This window comes from Sceloporus occidentalis, unplaced genomic scaffold, assembly GCF_023333645.1.
Source record: "Sceloporus occidentalis isolate IW3139 unplaced genomic scaffold, rSceOcc1.0.p SCAF_6, whole genome shotgun sequence".
Taxonomy (NCBI): domain Eukaryota; kingdom Metazoa; phylum Chordata; class Lepidosauria; order Squamata; family Phrynosomatidae; genus Sceloporus; species Sceloporus occidentalis.
In genome coordinates, this window is record NW_028316986.1 from 42,216,739 (window position 1) to 42,231,379 (window position 14,641).

General features: G+C 38.2%; 1 protein-coding gene across 1 annotated transcript in view; it reads right to left on the reverse strand.

Annotated features, from left to right (window-relative positions):
- LBR (lamin B receptor) overlaps positions 1-14,641 on the reverse strand; it is a 33,190-nt gene that overhangs the window by 16,635 nt on the left and 1,914 nt on the right. The window contains exons 2-7 of the mRNA XM_089529414.1: positions 8,683-8,860; positions 6,258-6,455; positions 3,714-3,800; positions 2,954-3,134; positions 1,684-1,880; positions 187-241 (exon numbers count right to left, since the gene is read on the reverse strand). Of these exons, the coding sequence (XP_089385540.1) occupies positions 187-241; positions 1,684-1,880; positions 2,954-3,134; positions 3,714-3,800; positions 6,258-6,455; positions 8,683-8,847 (883 nt within the window). The 5' untranslated portion in view covers positions 8,848-8,860. The remainder of the gene's footprint in view (positions 1-186; positions 242-1,683; positions 1,881-2,953; positions 3,135-3,713; positions 3,801-6,257; positions 6,456-8,682; positions 8,861-14,641) is intronic.

Genomic DNA, 14,641 nt, shown 5'->3' on the forward strand with positions numbered 1-14,641 from the left:
TTCCCATTGCAGTGCCCTTAGCAGGGAGGCTGAAAACCTTTCAGCTCAACAAAGTGTGGCACAGTAACTCAATCAGGTTTAGAACCAAAATAATTAAAATCACAGCATGTTGCCAAACTATGTGAACTGATCATCATCAAACAGGTAGCAAATTCAAATGGAAGAATAAACTCCAATGACTTTTACCATTTATCCTGTACTGCAACTTCATTCCATCCAAAAGGGGTGTTCCTTCTACAACCTTAGAAATAACAGAAGGAAAAGCTTTTAACGAGAATTGTAATAAATCTATCTTCATACAGCAATCAGCATATTATACAAAACAGCCAATTTTAAGAAGTCACATGCCCTTTTACATTTTATAAAACTCAATGGGTTGGATCTAGAGTTTTTATTCTCCTGGTAGGATATTGTTGAATGAAAGCCACATAGAAATCCTCTGTAGCACAGAATGGGGCAAAGGGAGAGACCGTTGCCGATTCTTCTTTCTGAAGCCCCATACTTCCCCTCCTACTGTTTCAGGGGGTTTGCTAATCCTCCAAATCATCAGAGGATATACAGGATCGATAGCTGGAAGCCAGAAAATACTGCTTCATCCTCCTCCTTCAGTCTATAGGAAAATCTTTACTATATCAAGTCTTCTAACAGCAGGAGGAGGAGTTTTATCAATTGAAACTTTTTTGCTGGATCTAGCCCAATGACTCTACAAATAAAGCAATGCCTTGCAGGAAGTTTTCTAGAGTGTGTGACAAATAATATGTTCACTCTCACCAAGAAAAACACAAAATAAAGTGGTCCCAAATCCAACAGATTTCAGAGAGAGGAAAAACGGCTGTCTGAGTCACAAAAAACAATTCCACATAATTTTAATTTTTCTAATAAATAAAGCACTTGATTGGACAGATATGAATTGGGGTTGAGGAATAACAACAACTATAAAAACTGCTATGAAAGTTTGCTCTCCCCACCAATTTACACCTAGCATTTATTTATGGTCATAGACCAAATATAAAATAAAGTGCATAGGATACATAAAAATACACACAAATGCAAGTAAATACAGCTAAAATTAATAAAACACTAAATACAAATGTCTAACGGTTTCTGTCTAAATCCCTAAAATTAAAAAATAAATATATATTTAAAAATCCAGTAAAATGTTAAAATCCCCCCCACACACACACCTAAAATTTGTCTACATGTAGTAATAACATAGACACAGAACCTAGCAACCTTCTCTGTAATTTAAGTGCCTGAATTCCCAAACTGGAGGAAGATAAAATCTTTCTGTTCTCCCTGGAAATCTGTGTAAAATCTGTCTAAAACGAATACCTTGGTAAAATGGACAGTACAATAAAACACTATCAAATTGACTGTATTTCTAGATTTAAACATGGGCAGGTTCACTTTTCAAATGGATTTTTAATATATATTTATCTTCCAACAGGATTGATGGCAGCACATTCAAATGTGCCATGGCATGTCTAAATTTAGGGATAATTAAACTGATAAGACCCATGGGATGGTCAAATGATACTCCTATATTATCCAGCATAAAATGCTTCTAACCAATTTAAACTACAATTACTGTTTAACAAGCAAAATTAAATTGCAGGCAAAGTTAAAATTAGAACCAAAGTTAATATTATACAAATCCAGATTCTATTTGATAAAATTATTTACCTTTCCTATAGGCAGTAAGTAAAACAAGGCCTGGAGAAAGAACCAAAGCAGAAAGACACCAAACACTCTTGCCTCCCATAAGCTTTCAAAAGCTGGTAGGGAAGGAGGAAAATTTAGGACACTGGGATCTTTCTGTGTGCACATTAACAACAAATAAAATACTGTTGCAGGCAGGAGAAATATCATGAAAAAGGCACCTGCAAAAAACAAACAAACCCAAAATAGAGATTATTAAAATTAACATAACTAGAGGTTAAACAGAAAACAAAAAGAAAATTGATTCCAACAGCAATATATATCAATTCCTTTGTAAGATGGAGAATCAAATTACAATCCTGATACCTGAGTATTCATGTACTTTTTTGCAGACAGGACTGTGATTATTATATTATATAGACTATTCTCAGAAGTTTCAACATTTGTTTATACAGCAAAAATGTAACCGGTGACGAAAGACATTTGTAGCTTTTATACAAAACCTGCCTATCTATGGTAGAGTTTCCACAACCCTGGTTTATCAAATGTTGCTGAATTTCACCTCTAGGAATTCTTGACCATTGGCCATACTAGCTGACATTTCTGGGAGCTGAAAAGTACTACTGGTTATCCAAGTCTTAATGTAATCTAAAGGCAAGTAGCCCACAATTTTAACTACCTGCCTAGATCACAATGCCCATTCAAGTATAGCAGGAAAGAAGAAAGATAAATTTTCTGATTCAATAGATCTCATTAGTTCTATCACAGTTACAAATTCACTATCACAGCTGGAATTCACTATCACAGTTACAAATGTATAATCTACACAAATTTGTAACAGGTTCATATTATGATTCCTACGTATTCAGTAGCACAGGGAATGCAATCATAGCCCTTGAGAGCAAAGGGGGTCTGCTCTCCTGTCTACTGGGACACAGCAGACTGTCATTTCCATACACACCAATGATCACCAGTGCAATAGAAGCAGGAACCTTGCTGCAATCCCTCCCCTCCCTGGAGATCCCTTGCAGGAGTGGGGTGAGAATGTCAGTTTGCTGTATCCCAACTGAAAGAACAGACTGCTGTTACTCACAGCAGCTGCTATATGGTAAGTCAGATCTCCAGTTGATTTCAGTGGAGATGGTACCTGTATGCATACAACTTGTATTTTCAGAGCTTTTCTCTCTACTAAATTGGGAGTTTTCAAATGCAGGCATGGCATATGAATGTTACAGTGTAAATGAGGCTCACAACTGTCTGCAATTACTACTAGCTACTTCCAAGATTATCATACCAATCTTTCCTCCAAATTCTAGTTCTTTTGTCTTCGGGCATACTTTTCCAATAGTTTTTGGTGTCTCAAAAATTCTGTCTTCTGAATACACTTCTTCTGTGCTCTTCTCTTCTTTTCTTGGATACAAACTGTATCGTTCCAGAATGCGCTCTCTTGCTCGCTCAGATTCAATTCTTTGGCGCTAAAATACAAGTAGTAAAGGAGGTGGATAATCTTTAGAGCATCATCTACTGAAAAGACAGTCCGCCCTTTTTTTACACGGGGGGATCCGTTCCGGACTCCCCCGTGTAAAGCTAATACTACACATGGTCAAGCCCCATTTAACTGAATGGGGTTTGTGCATGTGGTGGTGCAGCAGCACGCATGCGCCACAGGCACGCGCCCCATTACTCACAATGTGATGCACCGCCCCATACACCCTGCACGGCTTTCAGCATATGCTGAAAGCCGTGTATAATGCAGGTGCGCTGTATTGTGCAAAACTCAAACATTACTAAACGCATCCCTTATTTTTTTCTCTTTCCCTTATACTCTAGACATTCATTTCATATAAATTAACCAAATTTAAATATAACCAGCACTGGCAAAACTTTGCAACACATTTAAGACATATGTTTAATCTGCACAATGAAAAATACTTCCAGTACAAGGAGTTTCTTTCTAAAAGGATTAAAAAAAATTAAGTATGGACATCTAAACAGAAAATTTCCACCACTACTTGAAATTTAAGTGTATTAAACACCATTCCGGTATTTCATACCTCTAAAATGCTGCGAGGAGAAGAGTAATTCACTTCTGTGATATCTGGCTCCCCATTATACTGGTTGGTATTGTTTTCATGAAGTTTCTAGACAGAGGAAGGAAAACTGAGTGTTTCCACTACTTAAAATATCCTTATTTTTAAAAAACAGATTCTTCAGTTAAGATTACAAACCACCTTTGTAGTTAATTATTGATGTCAAAGGACCTAAATACCCTAAAGACACCAGATCCCACTTGAAGCTAAGCATGGTCAGCCCTAGTTAGTAATCGAATGGGAGACCGCCAATGAATACCAGGTGCTGTATGCTATATTTCAGCATAAGGGACTGGCAAAACCTCCTCTGAATATTCCTTGTCTAAGAAAATTCTATGAAATTCATGGGATTGCCATCAAGTTGACAGTCGACCTGAAGGCACATATACACACAACAAAGGCATACAAGAGAATCAGGTTTTATAAAATGTGAACAAATTATGGAATACATTTTTAAAATTCTCAGTTAAATTTTAGCTCCAATTTGAGGCAATTGCTGAATTTGGGGATTTGGCAAAGGAATTTGTGCTCCCTTTTAAAAAGTTTACTACAATTAATAAAAGTATGGGGGGGAAATGTATTAATCCAGAATTTTTTAAAAATAAATGGATTCCAGGCTACAAAACATTTTTCCAGGGAGGCTCTTTAAAATGAAAAAAAAAAATTAATGGAATGATTTTAATGTTAACAAAAAGAAGCACACACATATGTAACATCACAACAAAATGATTATAAAGGATAATCTCTTAGGCTTGCAGCGGCAGCAGCACAACAGCAACAACACAGCAGGGGTCCGGAAGGAGGGAGCCTTAGTTGGGAGGCGGGACGAGGAGGACGCTGGGGGGCCGGCTTTAAGTCTGCCCCTGCCACGGACACAACCCCTCCTCACCTTCCCCCAGGTGTTCCCGGCTTCCCTCAAACGCTGGTCCGCTGGGCGCTAGGATGGAATAGCCGGCGAGGTCCCTTGGCTGGCGCAGTTGCGCTGGATGGAAAAGTCCAAGGCTCGCAGCGGCGGCAGCACAACAGCAACAACACAGCAGGGGTCTGGAAGGAGGGAGCCTTAGTTGGGAGGCGGGACCTAATAATTAGCTATCCAGCTAATTTTGTTGTCTTGTAAATAGTAATGTTTTTAACGATGTGCTGTATAGTATGGTTTTTTTGGGGGGGATGGGGATATTTGTTGCTGGGGATATGTATTATGTTTTTTTATTGTATTAATGTTGTTAACTGCTATGATCTAATGTTGGAATAGCGGTACACAAATAATAATAATAATAATAATAATAATAATAATTATTATTATTATTATTATTATTATAACATTTTCACATGTGCTCATGTGCAAGTCTATTGCACAGTCTCTATACTATCTGATTTGTTGTTGCTGTGTGCCTTCTAGTCGTTTCCAACTTATGGTAACTGATATCATGGGGTTTTCTTGGCAAGATTTGTTCAGAGGTTTGCCATTACCTTACCCTGAGGCTGAGAGAATGTGACTTGCCCAAGATCACCTACTAGGTTTCATGGCTGAGCAAGGAATCAAGCCCTAGTCTCCAGAGCCTTAATCTAATGCTCAAACCACTACTTCATGTTGGCTCTCAACCTTTTTTTTTTAAAAAAAAGAACTGAATAAAAGCCCACACATCTGAAAGTGTTTTCTGAAAATCCTTGTCTATAACAATTGCCCTTCAAATATGTATTTTAAAACATATTTTAAATAGAATCTACATTAAATATTGAGAATGTAGCAAGCAAACAGCTCCCAATCCAGACATCAGTCTGAGAAGTCTGGTTAGTTTGTATCAAAATAGACAAATACTTAATTCCTCAAGCAATCCTCAGCAAAACTTTGGGGCTCGAACAGACAGGCCAAAATAAAGCTGCTTCAGGTCACTTTGGAGGCATGCCGTTTAAATGTCACACACATATTAAGAGGCCAGAAGCTGCACCAAAGCTGCTCTTCAGTCCTTAGGACCGAACCATGGCTTTGGCATGGCTTCCAGCCTCTTAGGATGCATGTATCATTTAAACAACATACTTCCAAAGTGACCTGAAGCACCTTTATTTTGGCCTATCTGTTTGGGCCCTTTGGTGACCATGATGGCAGGGAACCCCATGAATCTTTACTATATTCTCACTGTCTTACTACTCCTTACTGATCTGAGTAAAAACAAGGCCAGGAAAAGTGAATACTTTCTAGATTCATATGCTTGTTACAACACAAACCTACTTATGGTTAACCAGTTTCACTTAAAACGGAAGATGTTTAAGCATTGTACATCTTATGTAAAGCACTGTGCAAACTTTAAAGTGCTCTATAAATAAATAACATATATGCTATGTCCTATAACTAAAAATACATCAAAGTTTTCAATTTCAAATGAACAAAGTTCTTTCAGTATTTTAGGCACCTATCTAAAACATTAAATAAGAAGGGAAACATTTGTGGAAACAAATCAGATTAAGCCAGATAACTGCACACAATTTTTTTTAAAAAAAATCATATACCAAAGGAATCAAATTTGGCTCCTCATTCAGGTTTTTTTCATTTTTTGGCTCTCTGCTTTGAGAAGAAGAACGTCTTTTGTGTTTTGCTGGTCGACCAGGTGATCGAGATCTCGAGCCCGATCTAGATCTGCTGCCACTGCGTCTTGATGGAGAACCTGAGGAAGAGCTGCTTTTTCTAAACCGAAAAGATGACACCGACTAGAAAATAAATGAAATCAGTTATACTATTTCAGTTTTGCAAGCTAGGAATTAGTTACCAATGTAAAGAGCTTCATATTCTAACAAACTTCAATTGTGCAATGTCAATTGGAGCTAGATCTAAACCAGTGGAATTTATCAGACAAGGGAAATTGGAAGTATAATCCAACAGCAATCTGAACGCAATCATGGGGTTTAATGTTATTGCATAACCCACTACATGCAAATTCGGGCAATGGGAAGTCAGTCTGAACGCAATCATGTGGTTTCACGTTATTGCGTGATAGACTGCCACACGCAAATTCAGGCAATGGCATGCTATTTTTGGGCAATAGGAAGCCAGTTCGAACACAATTCGCATTCACGTTATTGCACTAAACTAGCAACTTAGAGTGAATGCGTTCTGGCCCCACCTTCTTTTCATTCGAATTTAAGAGACATTCCTCCCATTTGATAAACTCCAGTGACTAGCCAAAGAACTGAAGAAACATATCCATTTTACAATTTAAACCTAAGGGACTCAGGACTACTACTACCTCCTCATACTACTAGGACAAGAGACTGACTCTAAGGACTTTATCATACAGGGGGAAATCAGGGGGTTAAACTATCCCGGGAAAGTCATGTGATCGGGGGAAGATTTTCACACACATCACGACTGAAGAGGACTTATCTCAGCAATAACCAGGTAATAACCAGCAACAAATCATTCTCTGTGATTTCTTGCTGGTTATTACCTGGTTTTTGCCGGGATAAGTCCTCTTTAATTGTGACATTGTGTGAAAATCTTCAGCATGATTGTGCAACTTTCACAGGGTAATGACAGTTTAAACCCCCACTTTTCCCCATGTAATAAAGTCCTAAGAACCGCTACCTTGAATTCAGCCCTCTTTCCATATTGTACTCCCCTTGGAATTACTGCTCTTGCAGAAGTGTGAGAACAAGTAGAGGCAGCTCTGAGGGCTGGGGGGCAGCTAGGAAAAGAACAACATTCTTTTGCACTGCACAGACACACCAGCAGAACAATCTATTTAGGCACATGTATACATAACATTGCAATAAAACCTTCTGCATAAACAAATCAATAATAGATGAACTGACATAACTAGAGTAATATTGTGACATACTTGTGGGTTTCAATAATGGGAGAATTGCTGAGCTTCCTAAATGTTTGGTCTCCACAGTTACTGCTGAATTTAATTCTAGCACACACTGAGGCTGCAATTGTGCATATACGACAACATTTGTACATGTGGAACTATGCTGCACTGAGCCATTTAACACCACCAACTCAGCCCTACTTTACAGCCACTGAAGCCCCCTACCTATGGACATTCATCCTGCAGACAATTGGATAGGATCGCAGAAGTGTCTGGCTATATCCTTGTAGCCAGACACAAAACAATTAAATCATCAACTTCAGTCTTTCAGAAGTCTCAGCAACTGATGTAATTGCTTCACATTTGGCTACAGGGAAATAGCTGGACACTTTTTCAGCAGCTCCATGGGAGAGAGAGAATGTGAGCCTCCAAAAGAGAGATATAAAGATTTAAAAGTTAACTTACACCTACAGATACCCAATAACAAGATGATAACACATACTATACTTTTAAAGAGATCGTGAATTGCAAAATTAACCCCTAATGTCATTTGTGGATTGAATGTATGTTCCATAGCACAAACAATATAGCAGCAACTAGAATGATTCAGCCCACCAAGTATTGTTGGACTACAAATCCCAGCAATCTTAGCCATCATAACCAATGATGACAAAAGCTGAGAGTTGCAGACCAAAAATAATCAGATGGCTGCATGATTCTCATCCATTTTAAAGGAAATGTGCCCTTCAACAAGTTCTTAGAACGAATTTAATCCTCCACCATTTGTTTAAAAAATGTGACAACAGATATAATGCCAAATATGTAATGACTTAAAATTTAGCAAGATCCGTTATTATAATGCAAACACCAAGTGCCACACTTTGTTGATATAGAATTGAAATCCCCTGAAAACTTTATGAAAATGCAGTTGAAAACTGACATGTTAAATAAGCAAATAAATGAGAAAGGAATATAATGGCTACTGCTCTCATGTAACATTATAAACTGTATTTTTATTTTAGTATTCCAAGTAGTCACACTTTAAGCCCCAAAATTTCAATAAAAAGCTTCAAGAACAAGCCAAAGAAAGCTTCCATTTGCATTTATTCATTCAGAAGAATACTCACCTTCATATAATTTTCCTTCAACTGAAGTTCAGTTCCATCTTTGTATTTCACAGTATAAAGATGAGTGGTGTCATCATAGCCAGTTACTTGTACTTCATAGTACAGAACACTTCCAGGCCACCGGCCCATCACTACTTCTTCATCAGCGAACTTTCTCCTCGGCATTTTTCAAACAATCCTCAAAAGAAAAAGAAAAGAAACAAAAAAAAAGGGGGGGTAGATAAGTTGACTAGTATACAAAGTTGTAAAAACTCAAGTCATATATCTTCATTCTGTTTTCCCACTCTAATGAACAGAAATACAATCCAAATTTCTTGCCACCCTACTTGTATAAGAGGAATGAGAAATATGTGAGCACTCTTACAAGCCCTTTAGCTTCCAGTATGGCTTATACCACCACAAGGGTCTAGGAGTGGGCAACTGTGGTGGGGGCCAGTTTTCACTAACCCACTCAATAAGCCACATAGCTATGATTTTTCCTGATGTGAAAGTGACATGAAAAATCACTCAACTGTGGGGTGGGACAAAATGGGGCTGAAGCCAGATACAGTCTATAGGCTGCACTTCCTCATTTCTGGTTTAACACTAATATTTTAATTCCTAACTAAACAGGGATTTTTAAAATATGTGATTTTCTGTCTGTTTAAATGTAATAGATTAGGCCCTTGATATCCACTGGGGTTTGGTTTCAGAACCCCTTGTGTATACCAAAATCCATGGATGCTCAAGTCCCATTATATACAATGGCATATTAAAATAGCATCTCTTAAATAAAACTGTAAAATCAAGGTTTGCTTTTTTTTTGGGGGGGGGGGATTGTGTGAATATTTTCAAATTGTGGTTGGTTGTGGTCTGTAGAAGCAGAATCCATGAATACGGAGGGCCTACTGTAGTGAACAGCTGCATACACTGTAATGACAAGAAACAGTACAGAAATGTACTTGCTATTGCTAAAGTTCAATTGTTGTTGTTAACTGGATCCCAACTCATGGCAACCCTGTGGATGAGACATGTCCAAGACTCCCTGTCCCACACTGCTCTGCTTAGTTCCTGTAAATTCATACTTGGGACCTCCCTAATTGAGCCTATCCATCTATTGCTAACCTGCAAATTATATCCAATATATTAATATTGGACAATATTGGAAATTATATGAATTTATTTGCAAGTAAACCCAATTGAGCCCATTGTGGTTTCATTATGAGTAAATGCAGAACAAGACTATTAACATATTTTACATAAAAGGACTCACTGTTCAGTAAAATCCAATAAAATTCAAATCTACCAGTAATTTGTGTAAGAGCTGACCACCACATTACTTGCAGCAGCCATTTCCAGAGATTATCAACACCCAAAGGCACTGACTGTACTATATGAGATCAACGTTTGTATGATAAAGATGCCTGTCACTATGAAAGGGCAAAGGGCCTCAACATGGGTATTTATTAACAGAGGACTATGAATGGCAACAAGTGGAAGAGACATTAAATACTTCATGATTCCTTTTGTCTCATTCAAGAGTAAAGTCTTGCTGCTTGAAGTCAGTTTACCTTACTCCATGTAAGTCAGTAGATCCCACTGAAAATGCATGTTTCTTTATTGTCGACCCATACTAACCAACATAACATTATTGGCTACACTAATTTATATAGGACAGAGAATGAATTAAAATTTTAAAGGAGAGGGGAAACTTACTTATACTACTCCCTACTCCAAAATTAGAATGCAATAGGATGCAGGACAGGGACACGTTTTCCACAAGAACAATTTCCGAATCGGAAGGGACGACTATACACACACACACACACACACCCTATAATGGACACCATTTTAATATGCCATTGTATTTAATAAGACTTGAGCATCCACAGTTTTGATAACCATGGGGGTCCTGGAATCAAACCCTAGTCTAGGATACTAAAGGGCCCACTGTATTTTGGGGACAAAACCCTAAAGAGAGATGTAGATGATATATCAAGGTTTAATTTTCTTTTGTTAAAGTATAACTATAAAAATGATTCAGTAAAATTAGCTCAACATTTCATTTCACTAAAGGATGATTTTGAGTTTTGGCACAAGAAAATTACATTTTGTCTTGACTACTTGTATTTGTAACTGAAAAACAAAAGATTCTGTTCCTCTGTACACTAGTGTTCATTAATCCCTGTCTCTTTAGGAATAACTAGAACTTCATAGCCTGTATTTAGACTATCTAAATACAGCCCAGACAACTATGAATGAATGTGTGCATGCGTGCACGCATGCACATGCAGTGTGGAAAAAAAATCCATTGACAAATATAGCCCACTCCACATCTCTTCCCTCCAGAGGTTCTGGACCACAAGCCCCATAATTCCTTAGATTAATGAAAATTGTTAAATCAAAACATCAGGGTGGCATTAAGTTCTCTACCCTTTCCAACTATGATTCTATGACTTACTGAATCCTTTTATATTAATATTGCATTATGTTAATTTTGGTAAGAGATAATATTAGACTACAATTTTAGAACTCTTCTGAATAATCCCACAGGCATACATACTTCAGGCATATAAAACCCCAATGTAAATGACTGGTTTAAATAAACTTTGCCTGATACTATGTCATATATCTTTTGAACAATGGTACAAATTTGATCACTAAAATATGTCTCTAGAGCTTTAGTCTAAAACTCAAACCACTACACCATGCTGGCTCACAGATTTCAGTTACAGCTTACTAAAATAAATCTTAAATGTTACATTGGGCTGTCAACTACAAGGCCTTCCAGATTCTGCAGAAATGCAACTCCCATCATCTCTTATAACTGGTTATGTTGACTTTTGGGAACTGCAGTCCAACATAATCTGGAAAGGTACCTGATATCAATAGCTGTATTGCATAAATGTTTCACAGTTGCTATTACAGTGCTGCCATCTGATAGTTGCCCTTAAAACATGGAGAACACTCTTTAGTATCTAAGGGCTTTACATGGGTATGATTCCTAAAATGGTTCTGCAGAGGAACAGAGAGATCAAGCAACATAAAAGTCACCTAGTAAAATCTACTGATGGATATGATTGTGGGTTTTGAACAAGAATCCAAGTGCCAGAGCTGAGATCACTTGAGCATTACACTATTCATCATGCTTGCTTTAATTTTTTTAAAAAAACCTTTAGTTAAAATCCTGAATCCTATTAATAGCTCCAATACTCACCACTGAATCAAAGGGGTTTATGTAAGTGTTGCCTTACCATTCAACAATTACCGTAATTCAATGGATCTCCACTAGGTGGGCCTATCAAAATGATACAGGCCTTAACTTTAATTTATTTCACAACTAGATCTCATCTTCCACACATTTTGATTCACGGACTGAATCAGAAATACAAGATTTCTCGCCTATATCTATTTGTTGGTAAATTATTCAATATGTGTTCGTCTGACTGTAAAGGATGGGAAAAGTACAGCCCAGACCCTACATATGGCCCTGAGCCACACTTCTGTGGCCTCCAGCATTTCCCCTGCTGGGTGCAATTGTCACCTAAAAACCACACACAAGTGGAGGGGCAGTTTACCTTCCCCCACAAACTCTTCAATTATGTTTCTTCAATCATAAGGCACCCCAAAGCTGTGCCCAGAAGCAACATGGCATCATTTCCAATGTGTCCAGCTATGTCAGTGGAGCATGGTGAAACTGCCCCCTGCCCAATGGTCCACCTGCTATATATATTTATCATGTTTGTGACACAATTTGCTTCTGATTATCATTTTAAAATGAGAGGCAAGAGAAGTTATTTTATTTGTTTTTGGGTTCTTTGTAAATCAGAAACCTGTATTTAAAAGACCTGGTTTTCCTGATTTTTTTAATCATTGATTTTTATTTATTCTACTTCAAGAAAATGTTACTTGTTCCTTTTTCATCCTCCTCCTATCAAGGAGGCATATTAAAATCTATGGGACTTGACAATCAAGCCCTGAATCTCATTAATTTCATTGGCCCTATTTTAAGTTTGAGTAAGATCCAAAACACCCTGCAGAAATAATCCAGTTTGAGACCACTTTAACTGCCCTGGAATCCTGGGATTTATAGTTTGCTGTGTCACTAGAGCTCTCTCACAGAGGAGGCTAAATCTCTAAATAAAAACCTACAGTTCCCAGAATTCTCTAGCATTGAGCCAGGGCAGTTAAAGCAGTCTCAAACTGGATTATTTCTGCAGTGCATTTTGGACCTAAATCTAAATGAGAGCCATTAGGGCTGAAGGGCGGGATAGAAATAAATAAATAAATAAATAAATCTAGATCCCACCCAATAAATACAATTGAAACAGCATTTGTGTATGAAACTAAATAAAAAAATATAAAACTTCTGAACTTGCTATGAATAATACTTAGGATGAAAATATAACTTCATTTCTGAAGAAACTGGGCACAGATCTCTCCCATTACTAGTTTCTCCATGTAGTTATGGGCCCTTTCACAATACACAATTATAGCACTATGATTCCACCTCAATTGCCATGGCTACATTTTATGGACTCCCAGCATTTGCAGTCTAAGAGGGAGAAGCATTTAGATTTTTCTGCCATGGAGTGTCTCCCCAAAAGATGTAGCAAACACAGTTAAAGGGGAATCATAATGATACAGTTGTGCAGTATACGGGTAAGAATATTATGTCATACTGCATTTTGTGAAGCAGAACTTCTTGTTAATTGTATTGGATACACTGACCTACATTTTCATTTATTATGTCTTGTATTAATAGAGAGCATTACAGAAAATTGCAGTAACTGAACTTTGGGGCACCCCACAAGCCTTCTTATTAAGTAAGGTTCAAGGATAATGCTAGAAGGCGCTCATAGTTCCACGAAATTACAGGATCCTGGTGCCTTTCTCCATACCAACCAAAATGGATAGATCTGGCATCCCCTCTCACCGATCCGCACCGGATTTTGGGAGATGACTGCACCTTTCCATTATTTCAGTGTGATTTGAAAACAAATTCAGAATGAGCTGCTACCATGTTAACTTCTGGCTGGAAAGGGAAATGCCACAAATACATTATTGGGCTCCTAATATTAGAGGTCACAATCTCACATGCAGCCCTACATTCTAGCTCACAGAAAACAAGTTTAGAAATGGGAACAAAGTTTGTTAATGGGCAGGCATACATATTTTATTAAAAAGAACAAGCACCACCAACAGTTATAGGATGCCCATAAGTTAAAGTCAACATGCTGGCAGCTAACAACAAAAATGAAACAACCTGTGATCTTGGCAATGCCCAACCTTAGGGGTAATAAACAACTTGTCCTTTCATTTTCATTCCTCATACATTGTGAGCCTTTCCAAATCTAGGATTCTTTGAACAACAACAAACTACAAAAAGTGCATATGATGGATCCTTGTGGGAGGCGGGGGAAGGAAACAACGCTAAAGCTAGGGCTGTCATAACGTGTTCCAAGACCTAGCTGGGTTAGTCTGGAAAACCAGTACAGCAAGGGAACTCCTACCACCCTGGAGACTAACTGGAAGAAAGAAGCTGAGAGCATGACCTTTTTGGACTTGAGCTGACTTCCTCAGCCACGCTAAGGAAAACCTGGGGACAGCCAGCATGGTTTGAGTGTGGACTATGACTCTGGAGAACAGGGTCTGAATCCTGGCCCAGCCACATAAACCCACTGAGTGACCTTGGGCAAGTGACACTCTCTCAGCCTCAGAGGGGGCAAACCCCCTCTGAAGAAATCTTGCCCCATGACAGGTTCACCTAAGGTCACCATAAGTCGAAAACGACTCAAAGGCACACAACCACCAGCAAGACAAAACAAACCTATTCTGGAGTTTTCTTGGCAAGATGTCTTCAGAGGTTTGCCACTGCCTTTCCCTGAAGTTGAGAGTGACACTTGCACAGTCACCCTGTGGAGCTTTCATGGCCAAGTGGAAGATGGAAGCCTGGTCTCCAGAGTCATCCTCTAACACT